The 20,556-nt window shown below is 38.7% G+C and overlaps 1 protein-coding gene across 1 annotated transcript in view; it reads left to right on the top strand.

Annotated features, from left to right (window-relative positions):
- camk1da (calcium/calmodulin-dependent protein kinase 1Da) overlaps positions 1-20,556 on the top strand; it is a 58,899-nt gene that overhangs the window by 19,027 nt on the left and 19,316 nt on the right. Inside the window, exons 2-3 of the mRNA XM_084112684.1 lie at positions 15,034-15,165; positions 19,072-19,146. Coding sequence (XP_083968810.1) covers positions 15,034-15,165; positions 19,072-19,146 — 207 coding nt within the window. The remainder of the gene's footprint in view (positions 1-15,033; positions 15,166-19,071; positions 19,147-20,556) is intronic.

The raw sequence follows: 20,556 nt of genomic DNA, 5'->3' as shown, positions 1-20,556 counted from the left end.
GATTAGAGTATAGTTTCAACTTCACGGACCGGTTATTACATACAAAACAGGAAAATGCTAGCAAGCTCTATTTAGATTGTCCACCTGTTTTCACCTGTACAGGTTTTTAATCAGTCCGCCAGGAAACCAAATGATGTTTAAAAGGTGCAAACTTGATTTTATTAACAAGTACTAATCATTCAATGCTAAAAGTTAAACATGATTACATGATTGTGAATTGTCCAATAAATTAATAATGGTTAAATATTAATTTCATACTGTATATTTTGTAATGCCTAAAATCACTTTTACATTTATTTAGACAAAATAATATTGAAATCAAAAATCCAGTACTATTTTTGAGGAAATGATTTGAAAATAAAACGTTTAAATAACAGCTTTACATGCTAAAAAAGTTAAGTGGACATGAAACAGAAGTTGTGATAGTCTTTTCCTCCCTATTATCACTTATATCCAAGTGAAACAGCTTCTCAAACAAGAAAAAATGAAAAAGAGATGTCACTGCAAGAGGAGGGGAAGTTATTTTGATTTAAAAAAAAGATGATTAATCATTTATAAGAAGTACTGTGATATTCCATAAAAAATAAGATTTGTCAATTTTGATTTCATGGGGACTCTGTGTGTTCCCAGGATTCTCAGCTGCCCTCCCTCTTTATTGTTATGTCATATCTGATTCTAGTTCTCCCTGCTCTTTTATAAGACTCAAGCCATTTGCAGGAACCCCACTGTGAGCGTGACCTGATCCACGTGGAAACCCAGAGAACAAGGCAGAACATTTGACAGGCCTCCTTCCTAACACCACAGCAACGTTGCGGCAGAGTCATCTCTAGCAAAGCAGCCTGCCATTACAAAGCCACTTCAGTTAACAATATACAAAAAGCAAATATAGACTATAGTTTTAAATTGAATAATGCTTTCACTACTTTAAGTGGCATTAGTGGCCACTTAGTGGTGACAAACATGAAGCCACAATTGGTCAGTGTTTCTAATGCATCTGAATACATGGTGATTATTAGAAGTGCCACAACAGTCCAAAAAAAGATTTTAGCAAGGTATGCCACAAAGCCATTTATGAACATTTGAAACTTCATTGATTCATGCAAAATGCGTAGTGCTCGAAGCCGAATGGCTAAGTGGCTGTTGTGTGGGCTTAAGTGCCAGGCATGGTTTTGTGGTCATCAGTTGCCATAGTTCTCATTTTCTTCACTGTGTTTGTCGTCCACCAAACCCTCCCACAAGGATACGCTGCCGGAGTTCAGCAGCGTTCTGCAACATTTTGTAAACGTTCTCTTGTATAACAAGCATGCTAGCTTTAGTCAGAACACGAGCTGACCTGCTGAGCGCGAGGGATGTCAGCATGACCCCAGATATCTGAAAGCTCAGTCATTACCCCAGTGCTAAATGCCAGCTGGTCGACACATCATGGCACTTACCACCCCTAAACCACCGTAGCTCCTGGCATAAACTACCCAAGACTGCAAACAGTTCTATTCATACACATTATCTCAAAACTACAAACAATTATATTCATAATCATATCTGGACAGATTTCTTTACCTGTCCTTATAATCTAAAATCTAAAATATATATGTATAATCTAATAGCTAATCAAATAACTGCGACCTGGTTTGATGTTGTGTTATCTAATGCTATGACAGCCATACATTTTGAAATGTGGCTTAAGTTTTTAAATACTTTTTGAAGCTACTAGATATGAATTTCCTCGGTATTCCAGTAAGAAAACACTCTTAATTTCTAACTGGAGGGCCATTTTCACAGAACCGATGAAGAATAGTCTAATAATTGTAATGGACGGTTAATAATTAACGATACAGGGAGTTATAAAGTTCTTTAGTTAATGAGTATGAAATCTCCAACAAATGTCAGCTAAAGATTCATTTTAAACTGATTTTATATGTGAAAGTTTGTTTTCTGATAAATGTTCTAATGACACCCAGCCCATCTCTAGAGTTTGCCTCAGTCCTTTCTTTTTCATTAAGCTTCTCTTTCCACTTCACCTCTTTCTCCCTACAATTCTCTCTCTCTCTCTCTCTCTCTCTCTCTCTCTCTCTCTCTCTCTCTCTCTCTCTCTCTCTCTCTCTCTCTCTCTCTCTCTCTCTCACTCTGGCCATGTTTCATGAGAGACCTACTTTGAAGAAGTTCCATTACAGGTTGTCCCCTCAGAAGGGATCTAAATAAAGTGATTTTTAATGCAAGTGTCTTGTATGTGCGTGCCCCATTTGTGCAGCCGGGCCAGCAGTGGGTTGTTGTCCTTGAGTTGTGCTGGTCTTGGACTGCAGTGAGGTCAAATATAAAGCACTCTCTCACCACTCTCGTACACTCCCTCTCTCGCAATCTCAGTGTTACCAATTCTGTCTATATAATACTTGAATATTGTTTGAATCCGTAAATCCTAAGTTTGAACAATATTAAGAGTTATTAATGAGCGATATACAGATAATTTGTGCACTGGCGTTTTAACTGCTATGCTCAAACCGCCGACAACATCAAGGTTGATTCATCCCCACAATATCCCAGCATGCTCTCTTTTTGATTTCTCTGGGGTACCTTAGGCTGGTCCGCTCTCTCGCTCATAAAGGGGTGTACGTGCGCCGGGACAGGCTATTACGCTGACTGATTTCCTTCTTTGTCTCTATTGTTCACGTTCATCAGATAAAGCTTCTATCTCTCTACCGTGCCATGGAATATGAGACATGAAGAGGATAACCCGAGATGCATGACTCTTTCACTCATACATGCATAAGCTCTGTTCCAAAACCTAGTGAGCTGCCTGCTCAGACAACATACAGTATTAAGGCATCATAGGCTTGAAAACTGCACCAAAAGACAGGCAGCAACGCTATGCTTCCTTCTAAAGGCCAATTCACACTGCGCCGACAGACACCCACTAACGGCAACAGGCACTTTGTCAGGTTTTATTGGATCAGTGTGTTACCTGTTGGTCTGTGCTTGTTTTCGCCAATTGAACAGGTCGTGGAATGTCTACAAATGTCTTTTTGGCTTGCCATTCTTTTGACCATGCCTATATAGACAGCTCATAGGTTTAAGAACACAGTTATACTTTTGCAGAAGTGCAGAGCAACTGATCTCCATCTCAGCCTGAATGGGGGTCTTTTCCTGTTAGTGGCTGTTACTGTACTAGTTTAGTCCCCTTCCCGTAACACGATCTGTAATTGAGGTATTTGCATAATGGCCTACGGTTGTTGTACAAGAGTGCTCATCATGTCTGTTTAATTGAAAGCTCTTTGTTGTAGTTTATGGAACAGAACGTTCAAGCGCAGTCCTTCCTTTGATGCGCAAACTCTCATGTGGAATCATTTCTGTAAATCAAGAGTGTGTCAGTGGACCAATCAGTACATGCGTGTTTACATGATCAGTTGAAATTTACTGCGCAGCTGTTAGCTTAAAAAGCTGTTTCTACCTGATTCGACTTTAAAAAATTATTTAATTAGTGTAATGTTATGTAATGAGTTTGCAGCTATCATACTGTTTTTGATCTTAAAACAGTTTAGATTTTATGTAACCACATAAAGCACCAAATTTGCTTGTCACAAATGGTAAAATACATTTTTCTTTTCTTTTTTTCAAGGTTATGTTTGGATCTTCCATTAATGGAAGTAGGTTCCTTTAATAAAGAGGAAACGTAAGCCAGCCAAAGTTCACTTACTCGAAGCCTGCGCCTTCAATGGCCCTGGATATGTGTGATTATTTAAATGAGTTTGTAATTCACTGACAAAGCCCTGATAATACTGACTAGTATAATCCTGTGCGTGCTCTGCTCCTGTTAACACATGTCTGGGCTTTCTTGTTGCATGTGTACATGTGACAGTCAGAGGGGAAAAAATGGATAATATTTTGTATGTCTCAGCCCAAAAGAATGAAAATACTGTCATAATTTACTCACATTCATGTTGTTCCAAACCAGTAGGATTTTCTTTTATCCGTGCAACACAAAAGGAGACGTTTTGAAGAAAGTTCATGCTGCTCTTTTCCATACAACAAAAGCATCATTAACCATTACCAAAAATATTTTAAAACTATACGATAGTGTTGTACTCAGAATTTAAGACATTATTCACTGAAAATGTAATGCAAATTCAAGACGCACCACATGCACGGCAACTACTGCTATTCGGTGTCAGTGATTGCAAATTTTGTACAATGCAAGTTTAAGTTTTCAAGTTTTAATGTGAAAACTCGCATTAAATGGCTTCGCAAGACTTATGGTCCTTTATGGTGCTTTTGTCCCTTGACAACATCTGGCCACTATAATATTAATTGTATAGAAGGATGCAATATGGAGAGAAAAAGCAGTTCTTCAAAATGTACTGTATTTGTATGGTTTCGGAATAATGCGAGGGTGAGTAAACACTTTTTACTCTTGGACTAACTGTCCCGTTAAACAAGTCATATAGTACTAAATCTGAGTGAGTTTGTGTTGCATTCTCACTGGTTTTCTGCACTATGAGACGAGAGCATTGGGTCCAGCTTGAGAGGCGTGTGTATGTGTGTGTGTGTGTGTGTTTGTGCGTGTGTGTGTGTGTTTGTGCGTGTGTGTGTGTGTGTTTGTTTCCTGATGTGCATCACCTCCTCCCCTGTATTTCCTGGTTAAGTATCAGATCAGTATTATCAGATCAGTGGAAACAATAGAACAGAACGGGATAATGTGTGTGTGTGTGTGTGTGTGTCTCTCTAGTTTTATGTGCTTAAGGGATTGTCTGCTCCCTTGACACAGACAAAGCAAATTTATCTGAAGGAATCAGGTAAGAGGTTGCGATAGCTGTATCCTCTCTAGTTTGTTAGCAGCAGAAACAGGAGGCTAGATGGTACGCGTCTCCTGCTCAAAGCAGTAGAAACGCTCAGATCCGACTCTGCCTGTGATGTGATTTGATCACATATCTTAATAGAGTTACCATGGAGCTTCATCTGTGTTCCCCCACAGTGCCCTTGCATGCATTGTCTGTCTCTGTCTTGCTGTTTGCAGGTGCAGCTACAGAGAGAATATGCAGGCTTCCTGTGGTTAGTACTGTGTGCACCGTTACTCCATTCACACTGCAAAAACACACAAATAAACGTGCACGCACACACAATCCACCAAATTAATGTGGCTCAATGAAAAATCACATCTGTAATTTAGAGCGAGAGGTTTCCATAACCTTCCATAGATGTTTGATAATGGAGGCTTTTGGCAAGGGGGTGAGATCTCAGCTGTGTTATTCTATGAGAAAAGTGTGTGTTTTGAGGGCGCAGGGTGCCGGGCTTCTTCAGATAAGCGTATTAGTGTTGCTTCATCCAATGTGGTGACCCAAAACTGACCCTTTTTATTCATCACACATGTTTGTGGCCATGCACACGGGTAACATTCTGTCATCTTTCACATCTTTCAAAGAAAATGAAAAGAAATTGTGCGTGGGCTTTTAATCTTGGGATTAAGTAAACTTAAAAGACAAGCATGGTTTTAAATTTTCTGAAGAAAACGTGTTTAAAAGTCACAGTTAATGCTGAAGTGTTGTGGATGGTTGCCATGTTTTTGCTATAGGGTTGCCAAGGTGTCGTGAGTGGTTTGGGTGGTTGCTAGGGTGTTCATATGCTAGGTTTTTTTTTATATATTATTATAATATTCTGGTCTCTAGCTCTAGTTCCTTCTTTCAATGTAAGTCCGTTTGGATCTGCCAGGCAAAAATTGTGCTTTTTAAACATTTGGAGACCTCAGTTTGAAAACCCCTTCTTTGGCATATCATGTAAACATAATGGTATAGGGTATGAATATGGTAGCAAAGCAATGTAATTCCATGGTAAATTACAAGGTACTGTGGTGTTACTCTGATAACATCAGTTTTACCATGACAGTTCTACTCTGGAAAGAATCCCTGTACTTTTACACAGTTTGGCTTTTTCTAGTCATTTTCTAGGCTACCATTTCAGCAGAATTGGGTGTACACAATATCTTATCGTATATTTTCCATAGTTCTACTGGTGCTGCATATAGTGAGAAGCTGATAACCTAAAATGAACGCCATGCAACTTCTTATTTTAAATGACTATGTTCACGCTGTCAGTCCAAATCCGATTATTTGTGAGTATGATTGGAATCTGATCTAAAATTGTAGATGTCCACATTGTGTATCAAGTAGTATTAGCCACCGGGTTGGAATACTACATCTTCTGAAACATAGGATGGCTGGTATGAGCGGCTTTATTCCGTGTTGTCGTCTCCGCCGATTTCGAAACATGTCTCCATTATATTGTAATTTTCTCTTCATGTGGCACTTTGCAACAACACAACCTTGTTTCTGCAGCAGCTTTCAGCATGTTTCCTATAACACTCGAAACGGATTTGTAAAAATCGCATTGCATGTGATTTTTTGCCATTCACACTTCACAATCTGATCGGATTTCAATCAGATATGCACAAAAATCGGATTTGGACTGACAGTCTGAATGTAGCCTTAGAGAACAAGAAAGAGGCAGTAGGAAAGAGAAAAGTAGGATTTTGCAGTGATGAAATGGAGGGAGCGCACAGTCAGAATGAGAAGATAATAAGACGTGTAATTACCCATGGTCCTTTGGGCTTGCCCTGGATAATATCTCAGAAAGAGTACGAGCAATGCCAGAGTGAGTGTTCTTTTACTGTGCTATTTTGTGCAGATCTAGCTCCGTCCCTCATCCCCCATGAGCGCTTAGTGTCCTTGTGTCTTCCTGGCCCTCACTGATCTGTCTGTCTCTTCTGTAGACTTGCTGTCAATAGGCTGATCATCACTTCATAGCCATGCTAACGCTGAATTGATGCTCAAAAGCCACTGTGGTTAAGAGAATATGACACCTTGGCTTTAGTAATTACCCACGATCCTCTTGCCTTACAAAAAAAAACGTTCAATTAACACAGGTGGGCATTGAGTGCGAATGTGTTTGATCATATTTCAGTGATTTCAGAACAATCCTCCAAATATTCATCTTGCCTTGTGTGTGTTAGTGCAGCTCTATGACTATGACTCAGGGCTTTTTACTGAAATTACAGGCTTCTGCAGCCCACTGGTCGTCAAATGAGTCACGACCTTAGGGAGACGTAGACACAAACACACACACATCTCTGATCACACCTCGTCAATCGCACCCACACACTTGTATTTGTGCCAACGGCCATAGATGAGTGTCAGCATGAATCACACGCCATTATAAACTTTTTCACTGTTAGTGTGTCACACAACAATAGAACTTATTTGAAGCATGGCGCTGATGGATATGCATGCACTTACAAAAATTAATTTCTGATACCCAGGGCCAGATTTACTAAACAGGGCAAATTAGCACAAGAGCACAATCAGTAAATTGACTAGCGCAAACCTTAGTAAATCACCACGCATGATTCTCCTCTTTCGTCTGAAAGAGAAAGGTCAGCCGCAAAAATAATAACCCTGTCCACGCTTTTTCAGTTTATTTATTTATATATTACTTAATCTATCTGTCAATAAGGATACTCCAGCAAAATTCATTCTTATGGGTTAGATCGAGCAGAAGTAAATCCTCTTTTTTCATTTCAGTTAGTATGCTGCCTAAGAAGGCAGGCAGCTAGGTAGTAGACACAGCAAGGCAGCGCACTAGGTTTTGGATCAGAGCTCCAGTCTCATATTTCAATGCACTCCCTGTGATTAAATCAAGAAATGATATGCCATAGTTTCTCAGGGAGCATGAAATACAGTATGCAGAAAGGCTTTCCCGTTAAACACTGAATGGCTCTTTATCTTTAGCTATGAACAGATGGATGTCAAATCCCCTGCCATTACTAAAGGAAAGGCGATACATTATTTCGGACAGTTAGATCAATAAAGCATCTCACCGCTACAGCTGCAAGGTTTCCTAGCAACAACCGTGAAGGGTACTTTGATCTGATCCGAACATTCCAAATGTTTTGGAAATATTTTCAAAACATTCCAAAAACATGTTTTCGGTGGATATCAGAACATCTAATTAATGTCCACTATGCATTCACAAATGTCTAAGTTAGACGGATCAGTGGTTGGATTGTCGTACATATACACCGAAGCTGTTGACGCTTTCAACTTCAATTTCTTTTTGCAGTGCTGAGTATTGATCCCTGCAGGCAAAGAAACCAATTGCAACGATTAATTGTCGGTGGTTAATAAATAATGGGTTCTGTGTTAGCTTCAGGGTTTGGTTGATACATCGTTGGGGTAGACAACTTAAATGGTTTCAAGCAAAGACATAGCTTCTGTACCCTCAAAACTCAGCATATTCCTGCAGATTATGTTGTTTTAAATCATATCTTCCCTGGATTTATTTGTTTTATTCAGCATCTAGCCTGGGAATTCAGCACCACACAGTACATGTAATAGCTTTTACTACATATTCCGACCCTGAGTGTGTCAGATGGCTGCTGTGGCAACAGCACTATTAAATTCATGATGGGTGTGCATGTGTGTCTTTGAGATGATCTAATCTTCTAGTGCGAGTATGTGTGCTTGTGCATTGACTCTAAATCTTCACAGCTCCTGCATCAGCATAACCTTCTGTGCAGAAGGACTTTGATTAAACTATATATTTTATATTTACTACCTGTCATGTGATCACATGATCTCAACCGCAGCTACATCTCATCTTCTATGTAGGAAGTGCATGCACTCCTGGGGGGAATCCAACATTCACTAATCCACATGATCTTCTGTCTGGATCCTAATTAGGAAAATGAACCTTGTCACCTGATACTTTCTAGTAACATTTTTAGTATATATACTTTTATACTAATATTACCTTCTTCAAAAATCATCCAAATTAGGCTAATAGCATTTAAAATGCTATTATTGGTGCTTATTAATATATTGTAGCCTATATAGTGCATACTACACATTGACCGTCCGATTTCCTCCTGCTCTTGTCTACTTAACCAGAAAAACTTCCAGTAAATTGTTTCTGTCAGGTTCAGCTGCTGATCTGTTAATCTGAGTGGGGGTCAAATAGAAAAGAAGAAGTAGTTTGGCGCTGTGCTGAGATTATCTCAGCAAGTGCACCTAATCTAGCAGGGATGTAACTTTTATTTTTAACATGAGAAGCGGAGCATTATCTTTCTGTCTGTGTGTGCGAGACTTTGAAAACACATCCAAACCAGGCTTATAGTTTGACGCACACCCACACATACACACGCTCGGGTGAGAGATACGCATACTGTAGTCACATTTGTGAGTATTTTCAGGGCAATGTGTTGCTGTTGGTTCTAAGGTGCCAGTGTATCGAAGAGGCAATAAAACATTTAAAGGATGCTGAGCACAAACAACCTCTCCTTAATGCAAAGTTGTGTGTTTGCACCTGTGTTTTAATAGGAAATCGGACAGCTCTAAACAAGAGATTGAGACTCAGGCAATCAATTGCACTGGATTTTTGCTCTTGCTTTAATTTCCTTTGGCAGAGGGAGAGTTTCGTCAACATCAAAAGGAAAACCGATCCGTTGCGGAAAAAAACGCTTACAAATACTTAAAGCAGAAAAAAATTGAAACGAGCCATTGTGTCTCCAATGGTGATTTGCAAAGCGGTTTTGAATTTGCTAAATAATGCAGTCCTTAGAGAATGAGGACTGTTTTTATACCCTCTGATTCTCATTTTTAAGGCTTTTTATGCTCACTTGAGTAGTTGCTAGTTGATTACATCATCAGTCTCGCTTTAGACTGCTGTAACAAAGCGGATTTGGAGTGAAGTGTCAGACAAAGGGAAGTGTCCAAGATGCATGCATGAATAACCAAATTCATGATGAACTGCAACATTTATTGACATCAGGTTAATGAGTGACAGGGAAAGTGCTGAAATGAAAATGTTTCAGAAAGGAGGACGTCATCTACGCACATTATTCACCTAAATCTTAAATCCAGATTTAACTGCATGTAGCAATTAGACTACTGGAAATGGCACTTGTTAGCACATTCACACATTGAATACTTTGGGGGAGAGATTTGAAAAGATTTCAATTTTGAATAAGTGTTTAAAATAGATGTTAAATAAATGTTTATTGTTGAATTATTTCTTCTTTTATGTAGTTTGGTTTATTTAGGGGCTCAATTAAAGTGTAAGTACGCCTATTTTTTAACCTGCTTTGTATTGTTACAATGTCAGTAGTATATGTCTCAGTGTTACTTGGACAGAGAAATTCCTGTTTATTTGTCAGCAAAAATCCACCCGATGACACAAAACGCAACATTCTTTTATAAACATAGTTCAAAAGAACAGCATTTATTTGAAATAGAAATTAATTTCTCCCCCAAAAATATTACTGACACCAAACCTTTGAATGTAGAGTAGATTTGGAGGACCACCATGTTGTCTGAGGAGATATACCAATACAGATGGTTTCCTTTTTCCATTATACGCCTCTCGTCTGAGCTTTTCTCTATTTAAACATGATTTTATTATTTTTTTCAGATGCATTGTGTGATTAACATTCATTGAGGCCATGTTAATCGTAACTCAATCCTGTCCTCTTTAAACCAGCTCTCATTGTCTGCCTATTTCTCTCTCCAGTTTAGACAGTAATAAGTGGATGCTATGTGTATAATTTGTGAAGCGTTCCCTAGAGGAAAACGCAGCGGCACACAAGCCCCTCCAGTGAGGATGTGTGTGTTTGTGTGCACATGAGTCATTGACTGACAATCACCGCTGCTCTGTTCCCTCCTGTATGAGCTCTTGTCGATGCATATTGACATATAGTTTTCTCAGCAGTGGTCTAGCTCACACACACACACACACACAAATAGCATTAGGAAACTCCAATGCATTATTTTCACGCAAATCACAGAGGTAGTGGAGCCTTGCTGACAAAATTCCAGTCATTCGGCAAGGGGGAAAAAACTCGTGGGCCGCTGCCCTCGCTTTAGAAGCACAAATTGAAGCACATTTACAAACACGATCTCTCCCTCGAACTCATTTTTCTTCTTGCTTGTTTGCTGCCCTCTCTGTTACATAGACGTTACATCACAAGCACAGCTGGGGCTCTGATCTGCAGCTGCTCTTGTGGATACAGAAATGATATGCCCGGTGTTTTATAAACGTGTGTGTGTTTGCTTGTGGTCTTGACGGTTTAGCTGAATCTAGTTTGATTACGATTCCGCGAGTCTGTCGCAACGTGCCTGCCATGCGCACACACACTAAAAAACACACGCTTCATTACATCTGACAGGTAGAGGCTCTCACATATCATACCACGCGTCACTCTCTCACCTGTGGCCTGAAATTAATGTCATTTATTGAATGTGTGTGTGGATGTGTGGGTGAGTGTGTGTTGGCGGCTTCATTCACATTTTCTCTTCAGTGTTCATTCATCATGATTTTGTCTCCTGCTACGTGCCGTGCTCCCTGTCGTCGCACCCCTCCCTTCCTCCCGGGCTTCCTGTCTTCATCTCTCTTTCCATTTTCATTAAAGATGAGATGTGTCATTTTCATGACCGTTTCATTAATGTTGCTTTGCATAGGCACTGCATCACTATTACTATTGCGTTAGGAGTTTGAGTACACTCATAATTGGTGGTTGATGCCAATATTTAGAGAACAAGGTGGGTGATAGACATTATAGTGCAGTTGACTTCCATAGTATCCGTTACACACACACCCAACCTCACTCCCATCCGGGTCACGGCACCAAATGTAACCGGTCCTATTCGACACACTCCGAGCGGGATTCGAAACAGTATCTCCGGCATGGAAGGCGGGCACGCTAACAAGGATGCTAAAGCGAGAAGTCTCAGTCGCTAGCGCTCCTCTCGAGCCTAGAAGAATAGCCGTTTCTCAATACCAAGTACGCAAAGTTCGGACTTGAGTCCTTGGTAGTTCGGACTTGACAAGTTCGACTCAGGAGAACGAACTCCCGAGGACTGACGGACGCAAGTCTGATAATTCTGCAAATGGAACAGCGGCGTACTTGATAGCGTCACTCAGCTCGCTCTGGCTACTCTGGTTATCTCTTTATGTATATCTAGGCTACAAATAAAACAAAATATGTTATAAACCACCACTCTGCCTCTTTTTATTTTCATTTAAAAAAATCTTAAACATAATGGCCACACAAATGTGGTTCAGGCAACGCAATTGATTATCTTCACTGCATATTTATAACACGAAATATAAAGCACAACCCTGACTCTTTTTGTTTTCATTTTAAAAATATGATAAATAAAAAACATTATAATATTGATCATTAAAACTAACATTTAGCAAAAAGAGACAGGGTTGTGTAATTTTATTTTATTATATATGTACATGTGAAGAGAATGTAGGCAATATGTATAATAAAATATTTTATGTTTTAAATATATAAAATAAAATGACATAACCTTTTTTGTTAAATGTCAGTTTTAATGATCAGTAATAGCCATTATAAAAGTATAAGTAGCCTAAAAGGTATAAGAAGCTATACAATAATAAAGCAAACGATTCAGTCAAACAAAAGTCAGCTCTCTAGGCTACAACGTTAAAGTTAAATAGACTAAATAAAGCTATGAAACTTCACTTTGCCCTCAGCTTAACGATTTGCCAGGGAACAAATTATAGATTAATGAGACAAATAAAATAAATAAATAAATCGTCTGTTAGATATACACATGACGATTTATATCTCATGTTGAACCACTAGACTAGAGACATCCTAGCCAGCAGCCAGCAAACGTCAGCAGCACTAACCGAGGAAAGGCTGTTCTCGGCGGGGTACATGAGCGCCGAGCGTCCGATTGCCTGGTTCTCACAGCTCCGAAAACGTCAGATCAAATTTTCAAATAGGCGCTATCTTTATAAATAAACCAAAGATTTGAGCTTTAAACAACTACATTCTCGCCTGAAATACTCTTAAAACTACATTTCGTGACACAATTACAGCAGTATTTTTGAATTACGCGGGGTTTCTCCTCTGCTATTGACGCTTGCTGGTTGGTGTGAGATGCATTCTGGGATACCTGGCTGTCTCAAGTCCGCACAAGTCACCTCTCGATGCATCCTCGGTAAAAGGGGCGGATCAAGAACACATCCGGGGATTTGAACTGGACTTGGCTAGATGTGAACTTTGAATTGGAACAGTACTTGGGCAGCGACTGATGACGTTTCACAAGTCCACAAGAACACAAGTACAGACAAGTACGCATATTGAGAAACGGCTAGTGAGTTTTACACGCACAGAACTTACTAGCTTGCCTCCGTTACATATGCAAATGCTGAATTTAAATGAACGTATTTTATCCAATATTTAATCTAAATTCACTTAACTTGATGCTAGTAATCACAAAATATTGACCACTATTGGCAAGAATCAAACTAGGCCTGACCAGAACCATATGCAGAGACAAGAATATCATAAAGACTTAAAGCTTTTTAACTGCCTAGCAACCACCTGGCACAGCCTACCAACACCCTAGCAACCACCCAGAACACCTTTGCATTGTGTTGCCAAATGCTCACCCATTTATTTAATTAACAGTATAATTACAGCATGTTGTCCTTATATTTTTTGTCTCTGTTAATTGCTCTCTTTTGCCTTGTTCTACCTCTGGCACTACAGAGGTGTCTGTTGCTGGGGAGCTTAGAGGAATTCATTTTGGCTCCGGTGTTGCATGCTTGTTACCAATCCAGCCTGTATTCATCTTATGATTCATGTTCATGTTGCATTGAACAGAGCTGAGAAAATATGATAGACTTAATCAGGGAAAAATTAAGTCTGCAGGGTGTGTGTATGTTGTGGATGGTGGTGGCAGAGACTAGGCTATTTCTATACACATTTCTGTATATTTTAATCCTGTCTGTGTATATTCTTTCTTCAAACAAACACAAGCAAGGAAACGCTAAGAAAGTGAATCTCACAAAACATGTCTGGGTCATGTTTCAGATGAAAACAAACAGAAAAAAAATATATACATTTTGTTTTGCTGTGATATATATATATTTTTAGGATAACTAGAATCAATCATTCAATCTATCTATCCATCTATCCATCTATCTATCTATCTATCTATCTATCTATCTATCTATCTATCTATCTATCTATCTATCTATCTATCTATCTATCTATCTATCTATCATGTAATTTTGATTTTGGGATGAAATATGACCCGGACATGTTCTTGACAAACTTTGTGAGATTAACCCAAGAACCACAAAGATAGAAGATATCACAAACAGAAAGATGGGCTTTACCCACACAGAAAAAGCAAAAAAGTGTTTTGCGTGTGTGACTTGGTAACAGGAAGCATCTGTGGCCATGTGTCCAGTCAGGTGTAATGCAGCGGCATAGCAACATGTGCGATTGCCTAAGCAAATATTCCCTAATTCTTTGCACAGCATTTTTAAAAGCTTTTACTGTGGAGGCAGATGGCAAATGAGATGGAGATTTTCTCAGGGACCTCATCAGCAAATGGGTATTCTAAAAACTCAGGCCACCCCTCTACACACTGAACACACACACACACACACACACAAATAGAAAGCATTTATTTTAAATTGTATTAATATTTCACAGTATTACTGTTTATACTGTATTTTTGATCACTGTATTTTTGTGAGCAGAAGAGACTCCTTTCAAAAATATATAAAAAAACTTAATTTCAAACTTTTGACCACCAGTGAATGCATGAACATGTACACAAATGCACACTCATACACATTAAATATTAAATATGTTAGACTTAAAGCAACAAACACAGTTTCACATTGGGGTCCAGAAGTCGCAGAAGAAGTCCCAGAATATTATATATATATATATATATATATATATATATATATATATATATATATTTTACATTTTTCTACATTTTTATAAAATTACTGTGATGCTCTGATGTATAATATAGCTTGGCATTTACATGATTTTCAAAGAATGCCACAGTATTACCATTGTACATGTCCAAAAACCATAACAACCCTGATGTTAAATTTTTATGATGTTAAAATGTTCTACTACTGTAGAAAACAAGTAACCCCGTCTATATTTCCCAGCTCTGCAATCATAAATAAAGCCGTCTCTCTCTTTTAAAGGGGTGCGTTCTCAGAGGTGGTCCTGGCGGAGGAGAGGTCCACGGGAAAGATGTTCGCTGTGAAGTGCATCCCTAAAAAAGCGCTTAAGGGGAAGGAGAACAGCATCGAGAATGAGATTGCCGTTCTACGCAAGTAAGTTCCATTTCCCGCACCACACCTGTACCCATGGCAACAGCATCACCTCTCTCTTCCACACTCATTCCCTGTTTGCCAGTTGATAGGAGCTTGTTTGCCTGAGGTTTGACCTCCAGTTACCGTGGTAACTCCGGTGCCCTCGTCCAATTAGAGCAGGGAAGCTCCCGCAGATGTTCTCTCTCTCCCCATGAAACGGCGGGCGTGCGGACTGTGTCCGAGTGTAGACAGATTCTTTGACTGTGCTTGGAATGGAAATATGATCCAGTTTAGTTTTAAAATATACAGTAGTAAATTAATCCACATATCATTCATGGAATACATCTAATTTATAATGTAAAAATTTCAACAAATTTTATGTAAAGTTGTGGCAGTTCAATCAAACACTACCATTCAAATGTTTGGGCTCAGTAAGATTTTATTTATTAGAATTTTTTTATTTTTTTATCAAGGGTGCTTTAAATTGATCAAAAGTGACAGTAAAGACATTTATAGTGTTACAAAAGATTTTTATTTTAAATAAATGCTGTTCTTTTGAACGTTCTTGAATGTTGTTTTCAACATTGGTAATAATGTTTCTTGCGCATCAAATCAGCATATTAGAATGATTTCTGAAGGATCATGTGACACTGAAGACTGAAGTAATGATACAGCTTTGCTTTGAGTGTCAGGTGTCCTTACGATCAATCCTCGCATTATTTCTCAATTGTATCACTCACAAAGGTTTGTCTGTGTGAATGTGCACACTCTGTCTGAAAGAAAGCACAGCAAGACAGCCTCTCAGCTTAACATGTTGTTTCGCAGGTATTTCCTCACTCTCGGTGCTAATGAAAGCAGGTGTGTTTGGTGTGTCTGACATATGGATGTGTGACGGGTGTTTCCCTCGAGACTCGTCAGAAAAGGCCGCCTCTGATTCTGACATGGGCTTCTGTTGTAGAAGCGATCGTACCCTGGAGATTGGACACACAGCTTTGTCCTTCACGTCTCTGTCTCCCTCATCTCATATCATAGCTACTAAATGATTGACAGCTTGTCTGCCATCTCATGGGTGATGCCACAGGCCTGTAATTAGATCGAGCGAGCACACTCACGCACTAGCGAACGAGAGCATGTTTATTGTCTGTTTGTCTGCCTGCATATGTATGACAGAACGATATAGAGAAAGAGCAGAAGATGTTTCCTTCGCATCTACAAATGAGATAATGAGATGCCCTCACAGGTTATATTTTAATCTTCACGATCCCCGCAGAGAATCGCAAACGTACACTCTCAGCATGCTGTCTGCCTGACTAATGCAATGTTTAAATACTTAAGTCAATTCAATTCATCCTGACATGGGACTTGCTAACCCAGAGGGAAAATTGTATTGCTCAAAGCCTACTCTTTCATAGCTTGCGAGACATAATTGAGTTTGCAAAGTTTCCAGTGATAAATGTTTTGGTCCCCACTGAAAGCGAACTGTCAATCAAGCAATATTTAAAGTTTGATATACAGTTATGTGGACCAATGAGAGTACACTTTAGCATACTTTTAATAAGATATGTTATGATAATAATATACTTTAAAAGAATATACTTAAGTGTATGTATTATACAATGTATTATAGTTTCAATTTATATTAATTGCAATTAACTGAACTTTGGAGTGCTTTTGACCCACTGAAGTAGTTTAGTCAACTCAAATATCCAAGTTGTCACACCTCACATTTCAAGGTGACTAAACTTAAAATTTTAAGGCAGCATGAACACTTATTGTTTTAAGCTGAAACAACATTTTTTTTTACAGTAAAAAATCTGAGAAGCATAAGATCTCCATTTGCTCTCCAGTGAATCTCAATGCTGTCTTGGAGTAGCAATTGTGATATTAAAGACATCTCTTCTGTGCTTTTTTTTAAATAAGAGACATCAGATAATGTTAATCGGCTATTACTTAAAAGCACCTGGTAGCATGTAATCCAAAGATTTGCATAAAAGAGAGCGAGACTCAGCTTTCAGAGGTAAATATCTAGTTATTCTACCTTTTTTATTGTTAAATTATTTCTTTTTATCAGCACGCCGTAGCGTTTTTTTGTGAAATAATGGAATAGAGTGTTTTTTGTTCCTGCTTTCACCCTATTCCTTAGTGCTTTTTCTTCTTGAATCAAAAGAGAAGATGGTTTCAGAGGCAGCGAATGAGTCGTGCTACAGCTTCTGCCCACTCATTGCTGAAGAAGAGAAAGAGAGAGAGAGAGAGAGAAACAGACAGAGGGAAGAAGCGAATGCATGAAAGAGGGATATTAAACCAGTGAATGGCTTTGTAATCCTCTGCCAGACGAGTTTTCCATAATCAGTTTTGAAAAATCAATATGTCAAATGGCGAAACGAAAGCCGAGGCATGTCGTTCGTTGTTTATTCATTTGTTTCCAGAGCTAACGTTTTAATATGCTGCATCAGAGGTGACTCTCAGTTCATTGAATCGTGAATCAATACGGAACCATCATCTCAATGAATCACTCTCGTTCAGACTGAGATTTGTCCACACCTCAGTAACTCTTTAATGTATTAAACTAAACTACATGGTGAGGAGCATTTCTGACAAAACAAACGCCTGTGGCGTTATACTGCAGTCTTTTATTCTCTTTCCTCTGAACTGAACACTTTTCCTGATTTATCTGGGCTCAGATAGCGGTGAGCGGCAGTGAAAGGGCCGTTTCTGAGACGATTGCCCCTTACCTATGAGGATCAACCTTTTCTGAACATATGGATGAACAAAGAGAGTTAATTATAGGAAACTAGGGTGGGGGGGACAAATGTTTTATCTGCACTCGCCGATGTCCATTATCTGCGTGTGTGTGCGCGTGTGCATCTTGTTATTGTCCGCTCACTTGCGTCATTGCCCGTCCTGTTATCATGTGCCAGTTGGCCAACTCGCTGATCAGAATTCACTTAAAATGCAACGCTAATGTGTATACACACCACCGCCGTGACTGCGTTACCATGACGAGAGGAGAAAGAGATGTTAACTGCAGGAAAGGAGAGAGGAAGGAGAGGAGAAGAAAAGCAAAACAAAAAATATTGCTAGTTGATATGACAGAGATGAAAAGCCGCTTTTAAAGCAGGCACCATTAGAGGACAACAGTTACTCTAGCTGTGCATCTAAATGCTTCATGAACTTTAGAAGCCATTTCATCTTTTGTTTTGGCATATGAAAATAAACTACATACAATATTTAAATCAAATTAAAATATATGATTTACCTTAAACTGAAATGCATGTAAAATATGCGTGTACTGAATGTTAATTTCAGTGAGAAAAGGATACACACTAGTGTGTGCAACTTCATGGCATAAAACATTGCGGTGTTTATTGTACATTTTATGGGCTTGGAAATGGGCGCCACTGAAGTATGCATATGCTTATGAGCAGATCCGGAATGTTCCACTCTCTTAAATTCACTTCCTAAACAAACCCCTGAAGCAAAGCAAGCCAGATTGCAGTCACACACACACTCTCTCACACACACACACACACACACACACACACACACACACACACACACACACACACACACACACACACACACACAAATGATCCCTAAATGCATGTTTTTAAAATTGCAAATTGTCATTTATATATATATATATATATATATATATATATATATATATATATATATATATATATAGTGACAATGGTAATACTTTATAAAACTATGACATGATAAAGCATATAAAAAGAGATAATAAAGTTTTAGAATTTTTAGATTGTATTTCCAATCAGATGTAAAGATCATTATTTTGAGAATTATCAGTGGAATTTCTGTCTCACATATAAACACAACATTCTATTGTATTACTTAGTAATAGTTTAATCATGTTAAATTGTCAAATTGTGCATTTCAATGAGCTTCATGTGTTTTGTTTTGCAGAATCAAGCATGAGAACATAGTGGCACTGGAAGACATCTATGAAAGCTCCAATCACCTTTACCTTATCATGCAGCTGTGAGTATGTCCGACGCATACACAATTACCCACAATGCATTTTGCTCATGTCTTTCTGTTCATTCCATGCACATTTTAACAAGCAAATACCCAATTATCCGCTTATATGTATGTATATGGGGGGTGGGGGTTGATGTTGGTTCAGCTTTGCATTTGTAGTGGAAAGCAACCAATCCGGTTACACGCATTTGTAAACGCTTTCTAATGCGTGCTCGCTCTGCGCTTTCACTTTCGCTCGGTTCAGCTGGGAGGAGAGGGAGGTATGGGGGGGCACAGTAACTCGTTTGGGGGGGCACAGTAACTCGACCCTGGGTTGGTAAGATTTTTTATGTTGTGCTGCTTAATATTTTTGTGAAAACCATAATAGATTTTTTTCAGGATTCTTTGATAAAAAGAATGTGTGTGGGTATTTTGTCTGGGACTCTTTTGAAATAAATTAGTTCAGTGTAACAATGAAAAGCTTCCTCCGCCTGTTGTGATATCACCTTGAACATCTTGCAAGAATAGTTCACCCAAAAATGAAAAATCTGTCATTATTCACTGATAATCTTCAACTCCGCTGTAGATCACAAATCAAATATGACATATGTGGTTCATGATTTTCAGTAATTTCAGAATTGAGGATTGAGTGAACCATGACTTTGACATATTACCACCCACATCATCATCTCCTAATCAGTATTCAGCAAGCGAGTGGGGGCGTCGTTAACTCATTTCACATGCGCAGAGGTTAGCTATTATAACAGAGGTCATTTACATATTGAAGTCTTAAAAGTACAGTAGCAAAAACAGCCTGTTTGATTCTAAGGGTCAGAGTAAAAGTGATCATGTAAAACTAAATTACAAATCTAGAAACCTTGACAGACATTATAAGATAAATAAAAGTGCAAGAATATAAGCAGAAGACATTCAAAACACTTTTAACAGCTCGGATGCTCATCTTTATGTAATCTGTACGCCCTGATTTTGCCGAGTTAGATGCGTTCCTGGGTCAACATACTGTGGAACAACATTCCTGTCCAAAAATTTTGTCCTAAACATGTCACTACCCCTGATACCTAACCCTACCTATAAATTATCCCTAAAATCAGAGGGAAATTATAAGTGAATAACACTGATGTAGAAGCAACTAACCCTGTTTGTAAGCCTAAACTTTACATAAACTCTAAACTTGTCCCTCAAATCTGATTGGTTGACTGAATGTTGATCCAGGAACATGTTGCGCTTGGTGAAATCATGTTCTGCATGTAATCCTCATACATTTCTGCACTTTAAAATGGTGTATTTTTAGTTTTTACTCTTTGATTAAACAGCAGGAGACAGTTTGACCTCTTACACAAGAATTAAAGTGACTTCTGTACTGTCCTTCACTTCAACTCACTTCAGTTTAAAGTTATGGCTCATGAATGC

Source organism: Abramis brama (genome assembly GCF_963993115.1).
Source record: "Abramis brama genome assembly, chromosome: 4".
NCBI lineage: Eukaryota > Metazoa > Chordata > Actinopteri > Cypriniformes > Leuciscidae > Abramis > Abramis brama.
The sequence above is the reverse complement of the archived record's forward strand: the minus strand, read 5'-3'. Positions and strand labels throughout refer to the sequence as shown.